The sequence below is a fragment of the Rhinatrema bivittatum genome, chromosome 9 (genome assembly GCF_901001135.1).
Source record: "Rhinatrema bivittatum chromosome 9, aRhiBiv1.1, whole genome shotgun sequence".
Classification (NCBI taxonomy): domain Eukaryota; kingdom Metazoa; phylum Chordata; class Amphibia; order Gymnophiona; family Rhinatrematidae; genus Rhinatrema; species Rhinatrema bivittatum.
In genome coordinates, this window is record NC_042623.1 from 60,062,818 (window position 1) to 60,080,710 (window position 17,893).

Here is a 17,893-nt window from a genome sequence, read left to right on the forward strand (position 1 = left end):
TCAAAATTAGGTATTTGTACAGAATTTTCTTTATCTGCTATAGTAATATTGTTTACAGGCTACATCATCATAGTTTTATCAATATTCATACTATGTTGATCAGGTTGACTGTTAGGTACATTACTTTGCAGTGTAAATGATTTGCCTCAATGGATCTTCTTAAACTCTGAAAAGATTTAGCAATGCTTAGTAGATATTGGATACTGAATGGCTCTTGTTAAATGCTGAAAAGATTTCAATGCTTATTAGATAACTGACCTGTTCAGTAAATAATTTCTATTCTTGCAATGGTTCATAATTAGTTTTAATGATTTTTTTTTTACAGCAGTTTAGTTGATTGTTTGTCTTCTTTCTCTTAGCGGTTCATTATAACTAACCTAATTTTGCTGGTAGTACCTGGAGGAAGTATATTTTCTTCAGTTAAGAAATCATAAATGTTCTTATTTTCCACATGGCTTTTGTCTGCTGGAATGAATGGTTCATGTTGAGTCATAAAAAGGTCATGATTATCCAGTTTCTGCTGAATGAATTCACTTGTGCTATCTTCAGCATGTGTAGAATTTCCAAATTATTCTCAGCATGTGTTCTATTGTACCTCAGTCCTGAAGGAACTGAAAAGTTTTTTCCTTCTTCTTCCAATGGATCTAAATTAAAAAATAATGTTTATTATTGTAATCTTGTACAATTTTTATGAAAACTAAGTAGTAGGGATGTGAATCGTTTTTGAACGATTAAAATTATCATCAGATAATTTTAAAATCGTCCTAAATCGTTAGAGTGCATGATACAATACAAATGCCCCCGATTTATCGTCAGGGGCATTTGTATTGTATCGTTAAATAGGGCACGGGAATTATTTGGGGGAGGGCGGGAAAACCGGCACACCAAAACAACCCCTAAACCCACCCCGACCCTTTAAAACCAATTCCTTACCCTCCCGAACCCCCCCAAAATGTTAAATTACCTGGTGGTCCAGTGGGGGGGGGGTCCCGGCGCGATCTCCCGCTCTCGGGCCATCAGCGCCATTTTGGCTGCCACTAATTAAAATGGCGCCGATGGCCCGATAAAAAAAAAAACCCACCCGACCCTTTAAATCGACCCCCCCCCCTTAGCCTCCCCCACCCTCCCGACCCTTTTTTTTTAGGGAGGCCCGCGCCGCTAAAAAAAAAAAAACCCACCCGACCCTTTAAATCAACCTCACCCTCCCAACCCCCCCAAAACCTTTTAAAATTACCTGGTGGTCCAGGGGAGCCTCGGGGAGAGGAGAGATCCAGGAGGACCTCGGGGAGAGATTTCCCATTCCCAGGCATCAGCTGTTCCAAAAAGAAATGGTGCCGATGCCCCTTTGCCCTTACCATGTGACAGGGTATCCGTGCCATTGGCCAGCCCCTGTCACATGGTAGGAGCACTGAATGGCCGGCGCCATCTTTAAAGATGGCGCCGGCCATCAGCCCCTATTATAGAGTATAGTATAATAGGGGCTGATGAGTAAAGATGGCCGGCACCATCTTTAAAGATGGCGCCGGCCATCCAGTGCTCCTACCATGTGACAGGAGCCGGCCAATGGCACGGATACCCTGTCACATGGTAAGGGCAAAGGGGCATCGGCGCCATTTTTTTTTTTAGAACAGCTGATGCCTGGGAACGGAAAATCTCTCCCCGAGGCCCCCCTGGATCTCTCCCCGAGGCCCCCCAAGGCCCCCCTGGACCACCAGGTAATTTTAAAAGGTTTTGGGGGGGTCGGGAGGGTGGGGTCGATTTAAAGGGTCGGGTGGGTTGTTTTTTTTTAGCGGTGCGGACCTCCCTAAAAAAAAAATTAAGGATGTGAATTGGAATCGGAAACGATTCCAATTCACATATCTTAACGATCAGATTTCCCCCCCTCCCCCCCCCAGCCGAATCTGATCGTTAAGACGATTTGGCACACGATTCACATCTCTACTAAGTAGATCCATTATCTAGTTGTATATCATTATTTATAATAAGGTAGATATTCAGTGGGCCAGTGAGCAAGAAAGTTGACAGGTAATTTTATCCAGATATTCAGCAGCACTTATCTAGATACATTGCCACTGAACACTCCGGGCTAAAGGACAGATATTTTCCAACTAGACACTCAGCTAACTTTGCCCAGGCAGCACTGAATATCAGTGCTCAACGGCTAAAATTTAACTACACAATTACCACCATTTTTTAACCTGGGTAACTTTGTTCAGGTAATGAATTAACTGAACCAAAATTTTGCCAGTAGCAGGGTAAATGTTTAATCTCAGCTTTTATCCAGGTAATTAAAAAAGTTATCCAGACAAAGCCTCTGAATATCAACCTCAATATTATGTATAAAAGGTTACTCACTTTGATTTGTTATCCTTGTAGATAATGTATCCAGTTTGAATCACCTTGCAGATAAAGTATTTCGCATTGTGGATCCACTGTATTTAAGACCACAATAGTGAAGTGAATACAGTTTCAGTTTTTTTGGTTTTGTGCTCTTTTTATGTTACATTTTCTTCTTGGTCTTTCTCTCTTTTAGATTTCTTGCACATCCCAGTCGTGAGCAACATACTTGATTTTCTGCACAATACCAAGCCATATTTTTTGCTTTTCACAGTCCTTTAATACAATAGACTTTCAAAAAGCTAACAACTATTTCCTTCATTTTATAATTTATGTCTCTTAGGGCCTTATTCAAAAGACTTTTTCCCATTCTGTGCCTATGAAAAAAGACTTCACTGAATGATGCAAAACTTAAGAATTTGATATGTGCATAGGAGACAGATGTCTAACATACATTTTCAAATCATGTAGATGCTTAACAATTGTCTATAAAAGAAATATGTACAAAGAATAAACATGCAACTGTGCACTTAGATGTACTATTAGACATTTTGAAAAATCAAAGGGCCTAATTCATCAAGGTCTTATCACATTAACACAGAATGGGAGAAAAACCTTTGTTAATCAGGCCCTAAGGGTACAAATAACAAATACAAATAGTTTTACATCATATTGTAAATATAGGTGTCTACATTTTTTTTTTAAATTACCTCTTGAAATTTTAAGTCTTGGGAGTGCTTATAATCTGATTTTTTCACATGAATATCACCACTAACAGAGAAAAACAAAATAAAATAAGTAATTTGGAATATACATCCTATTCGTTACTATTTTGCACAAGATAGGAAACCGATTACAGATTACTACAGATATTTATTTGCTAAAAATCAAGTGTAAAAGAGAAAAATTAATCAAGATAGACAAAGAATAGAATGTGTCCCTGAACAAATTGACTATTCAACCAATCCTAATATGTCACCAAAAGCTACTTAAACTAGGCAGAATGGTAACATAGCAGTCAGGAGAAATAGTAAATTCAGTCACTGGATACATATATCTTTTAGAAAAGAATAAGCTGGCATTACAGTAAGGTATAGTGTATAAATTTGTCCTAATTTTGTTGAAACTGGACCCTATGAGACTTTTGACCAGAAACAAACCTAAGTTGTTAATTATATTGGCCTATACTTTGGAATTCAGTATCCAATGAAAACAACAATCTCACTTCTGATTGGATGATCTTACAGGGCTTGACCTAAAGGATTTTTTTTCTTACTGTACCCTACTGAAATGTCCTAGCAAAAGATCCTCTATTAGCTAACTTGAGATCTTGAAACTTCCAGCAGGATTTCCTGTAGGAAAACAATGGTAAGCAGTAAGGCAAGAGAGCTCAAAGCAACATGGTTGTCATTAACCTCGATCAAGGTCTTCTCCCTTTTATCTTCAAAGAAATGTGTCAGTTTAGATTTGGTCACAGAAGAGGGCCCAGACCTTCAGCTGGAGAAAGGCACAGAAGCATACATTCTGTTTTAAGTACCTTTATATGCAAAGTCATAAGCATCAAAATCCACCATCTGATAATATAAGAATGTGCCAAGCTGGATCAGATCAAGGGTCCATTTACTCCGGTATCCTGTCCTACACAGTGGCTAATCTGGATCACTTGGAGGTATGTGGAAGATCACCTTCATGTTGCTTATTCCCAGACATAGGTGGTGGTGAGCCTCATGCCTGCTTATCTAATAAGTATTAATAAAGCTATCCTCCAGATATTTCCTATACATCATGTTGTCATAAATATGAGAAAAGAATTCCTATTTTCTATACTTGGATAAAAAAATTAGTAAACTCTAGCAAGCTTTTCACTATTTCTAACATGTAAGCAAACAATTAGCTATTTGGCCCCTGACAGGATATTCAGAAGGGAAAGTATTTATTTATTTATTTAACATTTTTATCTACCGACATTCATTAGAACATCACATCGGTTTCCATAGAACTAGTAATGCAGCATAACAGAGCTTTACAATGAACAAGTTTGAACTAGGTAGGGAGGGGAGAGGTATTTAAAACTAAGACATGGGAATTATAACAGGTACACAAGAAGTTATTGAAACTTTATGGGAGGGGAAAATGGAAGGCAAATTATTTATTTATTTATTTAACAATTTTTATATACCGACATTAAAATATACATCATATCAGTTTACATTATAACATTAAAGAAATGGAAATTACAAAGAACAGGGATGGGGAAAACCGGACAACTAATAATTAAAAGAGTAGGCAAAGGGAGAAGCAGATATAAAGAAAGGCCATTAGCGAGCAGTAAATACGGATGAAACAAAGATATTTACAAAAGCATATAAACAAAAGCGTATAACGCATATATTTACATAATTACAGTAGTCAGCACGATTCTTAGGAGCAATGTGGTTACGTCAGTAGGGAATTGGCGGGGTGGGAGAGGGTGGAAATTAGTCTGGGAAGGCCTGGTGAAAAAGCCATGTTTTTAGCATTTTTCAGAATTTTAGAGGGCATGGCTCAAGGCGGAGATGGAGGGGTAGGGAGTTCCAGTGGGTAGGGCTGGCGATCGACAAGGCACGAACTCTTGTGGTTGTAAGACAGGCTTTTTTGAGTGGGGGGATTTGTAATGTGCATTTTCGGTTCATTCTAGTAGGTCTGGAGGACTGGGTGAGTTTGAATGGGTCACTTAGCCACGAGGGTTTTTGAGTGTAGATGGCTTTGTGTAAGATGGTATGAGTTTTGAAAAGTATACGGTATGAGATGGGAAGCCAATGTAGTTCCTTCAGGATAGGGGTTATGTGGTCGGATTTACGAGCATTGCTAATTATCCTTGCTGTATATAGTATATAGCATTGCTATATAGCATTGCTAATTATCCTTGCTGTATATAGTATATATAGTATAGTAAATTATAGTAGGCAAAAGCAAATTGGAAAAGAGATAACAGGCGATTTGGGATGGTCACATCAATCAATCACAGGGAGATAATGGGTTAAGCAAGTCATAATAATTGTAAGGTTATAAAGGGTGTATTGAGATCGTAAAATCTCTAATTACAGGGGGTGAAGGTATTTACAGAAAGAGAGACACAAATATTTACAGTCTAGAGGGAGGTGAAGGGTTGAGGGAGAGTAGAGCAGCTATCTCACATGGGGTCGGAGAGGCATTAATAGAGGGAGAAGAAACCGCTTAAGATTAAAGTCGGAGAGTGGGGGAGGTCGTGGGTTACATATTGTTTCTGTAGGCTTGTATGAACAGCCATGTTTTGAGTCTTTGAAGTTTTTATTTATTTATTTATTGGTTTTTATATACCGCCGCTCATCAGAGATATTGCGTCGTGTACAGAGAACAAAAACAACATACGCAATAGCGTTATATATAAAACAAGAGAATAATAGTTGAAAACTAGTACATAAAACACTAAAAATAGTAACAAGGTATACCTTAATGGCAAAAACTTGTAAGGAAACAATTATAACTTAAATTGATGGGGAAATCTAAGGGAAAGAGAGGCGGGGAGGGGGTGAATGTATAAGATTTGGGATTGCAATGCAATGAATGGTGTTGCATCATAGAAATGGCACAAGAGTGAAGTAGAAGGCATCGATAGTGCCAAGTAGCGATTATATACAGGCATATTTAGGGTTACAGGGGTGCAGAGAGAAGGGTGAGAGAGGCGACACATAAAGGATAATGGGGCATGCTTCTTGTCGTAGGTCAGGGGGCATGGTATTCCATAAGATGGGTCCAGCAATAGATATGGATCATTCTTTTGTAGACTTAAGGTGGGTGAGTTTGGGTGATTGGGTTTGTAAAGTTGCAAAGTATTGCGATCTAGTGGGTCTAGTGGAGGGGCGGAATAGAAGTTAAGCCAATGTATGTCGGGGTTGTGAAGCGCTTTGTGAATGAGGGAGAGTGTCTTGTATTTAATTCTGGTGGAAATTGGGAGCCAGTGAAGTTGTTTGAGGATGGGGGTAATGTGCTCTTTTTTGCATGTACCGGTTAGGATGCGTGCAGCAGCGTTTTGGAGCATTTGTAGAGGGGCTAGAGTGTTTTTGGGGAGGCCTAGGAGGATGCTGTTGGAGTAGTCAATTTTGGATTGAATGATGGATTGAAGTACAGAGCAGAAGTCATTTGGGTGTAGTAGTGGGTTTAGCTTTTTTAGAGTGTTCAGTTTGAAATAACATTCTTTTAGAGTGGAGTTGATAAATTTTTTTCAGGTTGAGATGGGTGTCCAGGGTGATGCCTAGGTCACGTAAGTGAGGAGAGAAGTTGAGTGTGGGCAGGCGAGCGTTGCTGGGAGAGGTATTAATAGAGTTGTGTTGAGGGGCAATGATCATAAGTTCTGTCTTGATAGTGTTAAGGGCAAGTTGGAGCTGGATAAGGAGGTTGTTGATGGCCGCCAGGGCGGAATGCCAAGTCTCGAGGGCTTTATGTATGGACTCTTGATAGGGATAACTATTTGCACATCATCGGCATATATGAAATGCGGAAGAGAGTGCTCAGAGAGAAGGTGGCATAGGGGCAGTAGGTAAATGTAGAAGAGAGAGAGGAACCTTGCGGTACACCTCGAGTTATGTTGATTGCCTTGGATTCGCTGGTGCCTATTTTGACTTTGTAATTCCTGTTGCTTAGGAAGGATTTAAACCAGAGCAGTGGAATTCTGGAGATGCCTATTTCAGATAGCCGTTCGATTAGCATATTGTGGCTGATGGTATCGAAGGCTGAGGAAATGTCGAGCATGGCCAGTATGTATGACTGCCCTTTGTCTAAACCTTTCAGGAGATAGTCTGTAAGAGTGGTCAGTAGTGTTTCTGTGCTATGGTGTTTGCGAAATCCATGTTGAGATGCAAATAGAATGTGGTGTTCTAGGTGGTCTGTAGTTGACAGTTAACAATTTTTTCAAGGACTTTTGCTATGAAAGGAAGATTGGATATGGGGCGGTAGTTGGCCAGGTCTGTTGAGTCGAGTTTGGGTTTTTAAGTATTGGTTTAACAATGGCTTGTTTGAGGGGGGGATGGCACAATTCCAAGGGTGATGAAGCTATTAATAATGCTGGCTAAGGGTTTGGCAATTATATTAGGGATGGAAAGGAGAAATTTAGAAGGGATTGCGTCTGATGGGTGTGAGGTTGGTCTCATTTTATTTAGAATTGCTTCTATTTCGGTGGAGGATGTTGTTTCAGAGTTGTTTAGTTTGGTGTTATGGGTTTTGGTGGAAGCTTTAATAGGTGAGGTGGCTATAGGGATTCGTGTTGTGAGTTTTAATATTTTATCATCGAAGTATTGTGCTAGTTCTTCGCATTTTGTTTTAGTTTCCTCATTTGGGATAGAGGTTGTTGAGGTTTTGGTGAGGTCGGATACGAATGAGAAGGGGGCTTTGGGATTAAATTGTAGGTCGTGGATTCTTAGGGCATAGAAATCTCTTTCAACGCACAATTAAACTCTGGAATTTGTTGCCAGAGGATGTGGTTAGTGCAGTTAGTATAGCTGTGTTTAAAAAAGGATTGGATACGTTCTTGGAGGAGAAGTCCATTATCTGCTATTAAGTTCACTTAGAGAATAGCCACTGCTATTAGCGATGGTAAATGGAATAGACTTAGTTTTTGGGTACTTGCCAGGTTCTTATGGCCTGGATTGGCCACTGTTGGAAACAGGATGCTGGGCTTGATGGACCCTTGGTCTGACCCAGTATGGCATTTTCTTATGTTCTTAGGTTTTGAGAATATTTTCACGGTAGGAGTGAGGAGGGATTTATATTTTGCTAATTGGGTGGGAGAGGGTTCCTTGCGCCATTTCTTTTCTTGTGTTCTCAGATTGTGTTTCAGAATTTTTAATTCTGAAGTATATCAGGACTTTTTGGTGTTGTACGCAGGGTTTATTTCTTTTGTTTTTAAAGGGCAGATCTTGTTGGCAATGTTGCAGTTAAGGTGATTCCAAGAAGAAAGAGCAGTTTCTGTATTAGTTAAGTCAAGTTTTTCAAGCTGGTCAGAGAGAGCATCTATCAGCTCGTCTCTGGTGCAATTTTTTCTAAAATGGATGGTAGTTTTTGTGTTTGATCTGGGTGCATTGCTTTTTATAGAGCAGGAAGTGCGGATGAGGACATGATCAGACCAGGGGATGGGGGTGTAGGATGAGGGGTCAGGAAGGATTAAGGAGTTTGTAAAGATTAGGTCAAGGGAGTGACCTGCTTTGTGCGTGGGACTAGTTATAATCTGTTGGAATCCCATGGCATGAAGAGAGTCTAAGATTGTTTCACAAGTGTTTGATAGGGGAATGGCATCTACATGTAGATTAAAGTCTCCAAGGATAATAGCAGGTGTGTTGAATGAGATGTTAGATGCTATAAGTTCGATAAGGAGGGATGGGTCCCTGTCTAGTATACCTGTAGGAGTATATATTAGGCATATTTGCAGATTTAGGGATTTGAACAGGCCTATTTCAAATGGGGGGGGGGGGGGAAGCATATGAGTGTTTGCTGTATAAGCTTGAGAAATTTTTTTGCAGTGAGTAAAATACCTCCGTCTTTTATCTTGGGTCTGGGAATTGAGAAAATATCGTAGTTGTGGTTGAGTAGGACTGAGTCAGTATCCTTAAGCCAAGTCTTCGTTATTGCACAAATGTCAGGTTTTTCGTCGAGTAGTAAGTCATTGAGAATGGGGGGTTTTTGAATATGGATTGTGCATTGAATAGAATTAGTGTGAAGGTTGCAATTCCCAGGAGTTGAGTGAAAGGATTTAGCATGATCGGTAATAGTGATCTGGCCTGGTTGGGGGGGGAGAGTAAGGTGGGGTGCGTTGCGGTGGGGGTTGTGGTATCTGAGTGTTGGCATTGGATGTGCCATTATAGGTGCGGTAGAGGGTATTATAGATTGTTCTATGTATGTGGGGCTAGGTGTTACTACTGAGGGGGTGGAAGGGTGTGGGTAGGGAGGGGCAAAAGTACTTTTAGGGGGTTGAGCGGACTAGTCAGGGGAGAAGATAACTGATGTCAATGGTTTATGCTGTCGGGGGGGGGTGAGGGAGAGGATGGGCAAATGGCAGAGAGAAAGAAATGTAGTTAAATGGAGAGAGAACAGACAGAGAATCTATTCTGTCTTTTAGATGGTTTACACAGGGTTTGTTGAGGACACCTTGATGTCCTATTGCCATAAATTGTTGTGGAGGTAGCAATAAATTATTAGTTGTTGAGAGCGGGCGGTAGAAGAAAGGTCAACTGCGGAGCTGGTCCATTAGTCAGATGGAAGGTCAGTAGGTTCGAGTTCCTGGAGGTTAGTGAGTGGTGGTCATCATGGTATGGTTGGAGTAATCCTCAGGGAGTCTAGAAGATGAAGTTATGGTCATGGGTATGGAAGGATCAGATGGGGAAGGAGCTTCTTTTCGCTGGGAGAGGGGGACTGGGTAGGGAGCGAGGGAGGTTCTTTTCGCTGTAGATGGGCACAGGGAGGGTATTGCCTCGTTTGGGGGTGGAGAGGACAGGGGTGTGTGTCAGATCTTTGTGTAAAGGGCCGTTCCTGGGCCTTCGTAGAGTTGTTGCGCTAAGGGAACGCGCTAAGGGGCGCGCCAAGGGGCAGGCCCCTTTGGCGCGTGCCAAAGGCACGTGACGCAGGTGCACAGCGCTAGAGGCTCAGTGTCTCTTCTTTTGTAGGGTCCTGTCCCACGTCGCCACCTTGGGAGCGTTGGTGGGCGGGGTCTTAGGTGAGCTGGCGAAAGGCAGGCTCGGCGGTCCTTAGTTGGGCCTGCGGGTGCGATGTGGAGCCTGTTTAGAGTGGTGGTGGTCCGGCGATGGCAGGAAGAGATTGCGGTCGGGTGGAGGCAGCAGGAGGGCCGAGCGATCTCGGTGCATCGATTTGGATAGGTCCGGGAGGCAGGCGGCGGAGCTGAGGCCTACCGTGGAGGTAGGTCCGGACTGGTCCCTCTTGTGGCCTACTGTGAGGCCTACCATGGAGGTAGGTCCAGTCTGGTCCCGTGAGGCCTACCGTGGAGGTAGGTCCGGTCTGATCCCTCTCGGGTCTACCGTGAGGCCTACCATGGAGGTAGGTCTGGTCTGGACCCTCTCGTAGCCTCGTGAAGAGGTCGGCGGCGTGGAGGTCCGGTTTGGTCCCTCTCGTGTCCTCGTGAAGAGGTCGGCGGCAGGGAGGCCTGCGAGGGTCAGCGGGTCAGTGGTTTCGCCGGTGGGTCGGGAGGCTTTCCAGGGTCGGCGGGTAGGTGGTTTCGCTGGCAGGACGGGTGCACAGAGAGGGATCGAGGCTCAGTGTCTCTTCTTTTGTAGGGTCCTGTCCCATGTCGCTGCCTTGGGAGCGTCGGTGAGCGGGGTCTTAGATGGGCTGGTGAAGGGCGGGCTCAGCGGTCCTTAGTTGGGCCTGCGGGTGCGATGCAGAGTCCATGGAATTTTAGGATTCCCATCATCTTAATCTGGAACTCAAATTGGTCACTTTATTATACAGTACCACCAGTGGGTCCAAAGAACTGTGGTAGAACTATAGGTGTGTTGATAGAGACTAAGGTCAAGTCCAATAATGTGGGCTACTTCAATTAACCTCTCTCAATGATGTCCATATTGGTGCTGACTCAGACAAGATGCTGCTTTTGATTGAGTTCAAGCTGAACTCTGTATGAACTTCACAATCACATCATGAGAAGCTATGCTTGCTACATCAGACTGCCTCAGTTGATTACATCAAAGAATTGGTATTGGGCACAGATGCCCATTAACGTTAGTCAGCAGTCAATAGAGCTTGGCCTGGGAAGTCCCATTAGCCATATCTTCAAAGTCAGAAGACATAAGTAACACATTCTGAAATGTCAAGCCCATTAGCATCATGTTTATGCTGGGACTCCTTTATTGGATGCATTTAACTTCTTGGTATAACATACATCTATTCTTCTCAGCGCAGGCTGTCTTTGGAATTAAAGGCTTTCAAGTCAGAATGTCTGAACCTACAGGGCAGCTCTGTGGCTACTGGACCACAAAATATGGAAGTGATTTTGAAAGAAGTAAAATATTTATTAAAGGAAAATGAGTAGCTCACAATATACTTTTCATTCTCAAAATCTAAATAAGGATCATTATGACCAGGAATGAAAGCAACATTAAAATTTACAAACTAGTAACCCAACATAATACATAGAGAGGACAAAGTTCTCTGGAGAAGCTTCCACCAGTGAAATAATAAAAATAGTAATAAGTAGGGGAAACAAAGTTGGTAATATGAAGCTATGCTGGGATAGCAGCCACAGTTGATTTTCTGAAATAGCTTCCTAAAGTTTGTGTTTCCTGTGAATAAGCCAGAAGTGGCCAATTGGCACTCTTTCGAGGATAAATTGCAGCTCTTGACTATTGTGCATGCAGCTATGTTATTTGCGCCCCCCCCCCCCCCTCCTGCAAGCAGCGATCCTTTCTCTTCTCAGCAGCCAGCTTGAGCAAAAGTTGTAAACTTGCAACTTCTGCTCGAGCCGGCTGCTATGAAAGCGGAGGATCACAGTGCTCATAGGAATCAAAACGGAGTGGGCCTGGCTTCACCAAAATTTGAGCCAGCAAATTAAATTAGCCTTCTGGTCACTGGCATCAAATCCTCCCCACTCTCCTACCAGCAGGAGCAGAAGAAGAAACAGTATCCTGAAGAAAACATCAGACCCCGACGTAGTCAGAAGAAATGGCACGGCTTGCTGGGCTAGAAAGAAGGAGGATGCCTCCCCCCCCCCCCCCCCCCCCCAGGTTAAAAGCAGTGCAGCTTACAGGGCAGAAGCCGCATTAATTTTCTGTCTTCTCCCCTTCCCGGCAGTCAGTAGAAGGGGCAGTGTGGCCGGGGAGGGGCCCGGAAGAAGCAGTATCATTGTTCTCCTCCCCCTGCACAGAAGCAGTATGGCCGGCATGGACTGAAGATGCTGCATCAATCTCCCACAGTGCTCTGGAGCAGGGGAAACAGTGCAGCCTGCTGCGCCAGAAGATTTCCATCAGCCCCTAGCAGTGAGGAGCAGGAAGAGCAGCAGGACCTAGCCGCTGGAAGAGGCAGAGTCTGATCGGCTGTGGGGCTGGAGGAGGCTACTGCTGCTGCTCCTTTTGCCTTCAGAGGGGAAAACAAGTGAAAAGTGTGTGTGTGCGTTTGAATAAGCATGTGTGAATGTGTTTGACTTTGAGCATGTATGTATGCGTGCATGTGAAAGAGCATGTATATGTATATGAAAGAACGTGTGGTGCATGTGACAGAGTGTGTATGTGTAAATGTAAGAACGTGTGGGTGAATAAGAATATGTGAATGTCCGAGAAAACGTGTGTGTTTGTGTGTGTGTGTGTATATATATATATATATATATATATATATATAATGTAAATATCTATAACTAATGTAAATATATCTATTTACATTATCTATAGATATAGATATATCCTAATATATATCTAGATATATATCCTATATATATAATCTAGATATATCTAGATCTATATCTATATCTATATATATATCTATATATATAGATATAGATATATCTATAAAAAATATCTATAGCTAATGTAAATATCTATAACTAATGTTATCCTCTCCTTTATTTCTCTTCTCCCAGTTCTATCATCCTTGTTATTTGTAACTGCCTCCTTCTACACTTCCAGGTTACTTAGTTGTTTATTGTACACCCCTGTTATATGTAAACCGGCATGATGTGATTGTATCATGAATGCCGGTATATAAAAATCTTAAATAAATAAAATAAATAAATAAATATATGTGAGAGGAGAAAGTTTATGCGCAACAAGTAAAAAGCTCTCCAAGACCTCAGAAAGATATGTCCAGAAGATCTTTCTGAGCATGCATGGGCCTTCCTATACAGCTGCTCACCATGAGAGTCTCCTAAGTCTAAGAGCAAGCTAGCTTATACTTTACAGAGAAGGTGGGAGAAATTGCATGGCTAATTTGTCTTGCTATCTACAGAGAACATCTGGTACAGGTAAGCATCTTTGCTTTCTCCATAGATAAGCAGGATTATATCAGCCACACAAATGGAAATTCCCAAGCTGAGTACTGAAAAGAATTCTAAACAAAAAAAATAATAATTTTGTTGTTATTCTATCAACCTGTATGCATTGTCTGAGGATGGAGGGAAATGTTGAAGGGATTAATTATATAAGTTTCGAATAACATCCTGAGCAAAGCTGCTATCTTGATGAGAAGCATTTTCCAGGCAATAATGAACAGTGAAGGTAAGGATGGAAGACTGTGGCAGCTGTGCAGGTATCTTCTATGTAAACTGAGCAAAGATGCGCTAAGGAAGCTGTCATGGTCCTCACTTGATGGATCTTCACCTTTGTTTGCATGTATTTTTGGAAAAGAATGTTGACAACACAATGGACTAATTTAGATTAAATTGAGAGACCACATTTGGTAAAAGTATAGGATGTGTTTTGAAAAATAGTCTGTTGTGAAAGAATTGGGTATAAGGATGGTAAGAGACCAGCTAGTCATAGTAACATATGGTAACATAGTAATGGCAGCAGCAAAAGACCAAATGGTCCCTCCAATCTGCCCAGCAAATTTCTTATGGTAGTAACTACTGTTCCGGCAGGTTACCTCCATGTTTCTGTTAAGGGTAGTAACTGCCACTCCGTGCAGATTATCCCCAAACCTTATGTTAAGGGTAGCAATATTTACAAAATTACTGTTAACATTTTTACATGGTGAGCAGCCTTCTTAATTCAGACAAATCTGCATGAAAGTTCTTTGCTTTTGGACTTGGCCATCAAAGCAGAACCATGCTTTATCCTTAATATCTGTGTCTTAGTGCCTGGACTGTAAAAGTCAGGGCTCAGCATTGGCTGTCTTCTGAATCGAATTCCCCTTTTTTCCCCCCAGTCAAAGCATAGAACGATGTTGTAGTTGTGTTACATGTAATCCCCATGCCTTCTGTTAAGTGTAGTAACTTTCCTTTATTTCCAACCTCTAGCCTTTAGGGATCCACAATGTTTATCCCATACCCTTTTGAATTCATTTAGGGGCGGATTTTCAGAGCCCTGCTCGCCTAAATCCGCCCAAAACCGGGCGGATTTAGGCGAGCAGGGCCCTGCGCGCCGGTGAGCCTAATTTACATAGGCTCACCGGCGCGCGCAGAGCCCCGGGACTCGTGTAAGTCCCGGGGTTCTCCGAGGGGGGGCGTGTCGGGGGCGTGTCGGGGGGCGGGCCCGAACCGCGCGGCGTGCCGGGAGCGTTTCGGGGGCGGATCCGGAGGCGTGGTTACGGCCCGGGGCGGCCCGGGGGCGTGGCCGCGCCCTCCGGACCCGCCCCCAGGTCGCGTCCCAGCACGCAGGAGGCCCGCTGACGCGCGGGGATTTACGCCTCCCAGAGGGAGGAGTAAATCCCCCGACAAAGGTAAGGGGGGGGCTTAGACAGGGCCGGGTGGGTGGGTTAGGTAGGGGAAGGGAGGGGAAGGTGAGGGGAGGGCAAAAGGAAGTTCCCTCCGAGGCCGCTCCGATTTCGGAGTGGCCTTGGAGGGAATGGGGGTAGGCTGCGCGGCTTGGCGCGCGCCGGCTATACAAAATCCATAGCCTTGCGCGCGCCGATCCAGGTTTTTAGCAGATACGCGCGGCTCCGCACGTATCTACTAAAATCCAGCGTACTTTTGTTTGCGCCTGGAGCGCAAACAAAAGTAGGCTATTCGCGCTCCTTTTAAAATCCGCCCCATTCTGTTTTCATCCTCACCACCTCTTCTGCACGAGTATTCCAGGTATTAACCACCTTCTCCGTGAAGAAATATTTCCTGATGTTGGTTCTGAGTCATCCCACCTGGAGTTTCCTTTTGTGATCCCTAGTTCTACAATTTCTTTCCAACTGAAAAGGTTCAAAGTTTGTGCATCATTAAGCCCTTTCAGGTATCTGAAGGTCTGTATCAAATCTCCCCTGCACCCAAAGGGGCGGATTTTCAGAGCCCTGCTCGCCTAAATCCGCCCAAATCCGGGCGGATTTAGGCGAGCAGGGCCCTGCGCGCCGGTAAGCCTATTTTACATAGGCCTACCGGCGCGCGCAGAGCCCCGGGACTCGCGTAAGTCCCGGGGTTTTCGGAGGGGGCGTGTCGGGGGCGGGCCCAAACTGCGCTGCGTTTTCGGGGCGTGTCGGGAGCGTTCCGGGGGCGGGCCCGGGGGCGTGGCCGCACCCTCCAGACCCGCCCCCAGATCGCGTCCCGGTGCGCTAGCGGCCCGCTGGCGCGCGGGGATTTACTTCTCCCTCCGGGAGGCGTAAATCCCCCAACAAGGTAAGGGGGGGGGGGGGTTTAGACAGGGCCTGGCGGGTGGGTTAGGTAGGGGAAGGGAGGGGAAGGTGAGGGGAGGGCAAAAGAAAGTTCCCTCCGAGGCTGTTCCGATTTCGGAGCGGCCTCGGAGGGAATGGGGGTAAGCTCCGCGGCTCGGCGCGCGCCGGCTATACGAAATCGATAGCCTTGCGCGCGCCGATCCCGGATTTCAGCGGATACACGCGGCTACGCGCGTATCTACTGAAATCCAGCGTACTTTTGTTTGCGCCTGGAGCGCCAACAAAAGTACGCCTATTCGCGGTTTTTGAAAATCTACCCCTTAGTGTACATATTCAGATTCTTCAGCCCCTCCTCATAAGTCTTCCAATACAGAACCCACACCATTTTCGTCACCCTTCTCTGGACCCCCTCCATCCTGTCCTTATTTCTGAGATATGGGTTACAGAACTGAACCCAGTATTCCAGGTGAGGCATCACCAAGGCCTTGTACAAGGGCATTATTACCTCCTTTTTCCTACTGGTTATTCCTCTCTCTATGCAGTCCAGTATTATTCTGGCTTTAGCTATCACCTTGTTGCATTGCTTCACTGTCTTCAGATCGCCAGAAACTATTACCCCAACGTTACTCTCCCAGTCCATGCACATTAGTCTTTCACCTCCCATCACATACAACTCTTTTTGATTTCGGATCACAGATGCATGATTCTGCAATTTTTGGTATTGAATCCCAGCTGCCAAATCTTTGACCAAGCTTTCTTAAATCACTTTTCATTCTCTCTATTCTTTCAGGTATGTTCACTCTGTTGCAGAGCTTAGTATAATAAGCAAATAGACAAAATGTTACCTTTTATCCCTTCTCAACATCACTCACAAAGATATAGAACAAAACGGATCCCAAAACCAATCCCTCTGGCATTCCATTTAACACCATTTTCTATTCAGAACACATTCCATTTACCATTACTCGCTGTCAATTAACCAATTTGTAATCCACTCCACACCTTGGCGCCCACTTCCAAGCTTCTCATTTATTCATAAGCCTCCTATGTGGGACCATATCAAAAGCTTTGCTGAATCCATCAAGTGTTCTTCCTTGATCCAACGCTCTAGTCACCCAATCAAAAAAGATCAATCAGATTTGTCTGACAGGATATTCCCCTGGTGAATCCATGCTGCTTTGGGTCCAGCAACCCACCAGATTGTAGATAGCTCACAAACCTCCCTTAATATTCTGGGATGTACCTCATATGGCCACATGGCCTTGTCCACTTTCAGGTTTCCTAGCTCTTTCCATACAATTTCTTCTGTAAATGGGGTTATATTTACCCCATGTCCATCATTGGTCTTGTCAACTACCCCAGTGCATCTCCAGGGTCTTCTTTAGTGAACACCAAAGTAAAGAATTTGTTTAATATTTCTGCTATTTCTTTATCTTTCTCCTTGTCATCTTTAAGTTTCACTATACCACCTCTGCCATCCTCCTTTCTTTGATGTATCTAAAAATTGGTTTATCACCTCGCTTTACCTCTTTGGCAAATCTTTCTTGCTCTTGAACGTTTGCTTTCCTGATTTTTCTTAGTCTCCCTCACTTTCAGCAGGTATTCTTCCTGTCTTCCTCTTTTGGGGATCCTTGTACTCCTGAATGCTGTTTTTTTGCCTTTGAGAACCAGATCAATTTCTTTTTCCTCTTACCTTTGTTTACTTATCTGACATATAGATTTGTTGTCTTTGTAATAGCTCCTTTTAATCTGGCCCATTGTTATTCCACCTCACCCATTTTCTCACAGTCTTCTAGTTCTTCTTCCAGGTACCTCCTCATTTTCACAAAGTCTGTAATTTTTGAAATTCAAAACTCGGATCTTCATGTGACTTTACAGTATCCTATTTGATATATCAAACCATACCATCTGATGCTCAGATGAGCACCTACCAGATATTATCTCCCTCGTGGGTTCCATTCCCAATTGTTTGACCAGAGTCCTTGAAAAGCATCCATTATTCTCTACTTCTTGTTGATTCCAAGAAGGGACAATCCAATCCACATCCAGCAGATTAAAATCTCCAACAAGCAACACATTGCCCTTCTTTCCCACCTTTTGGATGTCTTCGATCAGATCTCTGTCCAGTTCTTCCGTTTGAGTCGGAGGCCTGTAGACCACACAAGAGTAAATAGAAACACCATCTTTTTTTTTTTTTTTTTTAGGACATCCCATAATGCTTCTTCCCTACTCCACGTCCCTTGCATTTCAGTTGCTTGGATATTGTTTTTGACATAAAGAGCTACTGCTCACC

The 17,893-nt window shown here is 43.5% G+C and overlaps 1 protein-coding gene across 1 annotated transcript in view; it reads right to left on the reverse strand.

Moving 5' to 3' along the window:
- Window positions 1–2,487: 2,487 nt before the first annotated feature.
- Window positions 2,488–17,893, reverse strand: part of C9H12orf40 (chromosome 9 C12orf40 homolog) — a 272,504-nt gene continuing 257,098 nt past the window's right edge. The window contains exons 10-11 of the mRNA XM_029617064.1: window positions 3,048–3,108; window positions 2,488–2,574 (exon numbers count right to left, since the gene is read on the reverse strand). Of these exons, the coding sequence (XP_029472924.1) occupies window positions 2,530–2,574; window positions 3,048–3,108 (106 nt within the window). The 3' untranslated portion in view covers window positions 2,488–2,529. The remainder of the gene's footprint in view (window positions 2,575–3,047; window positions 3,109–17,893) is intronic.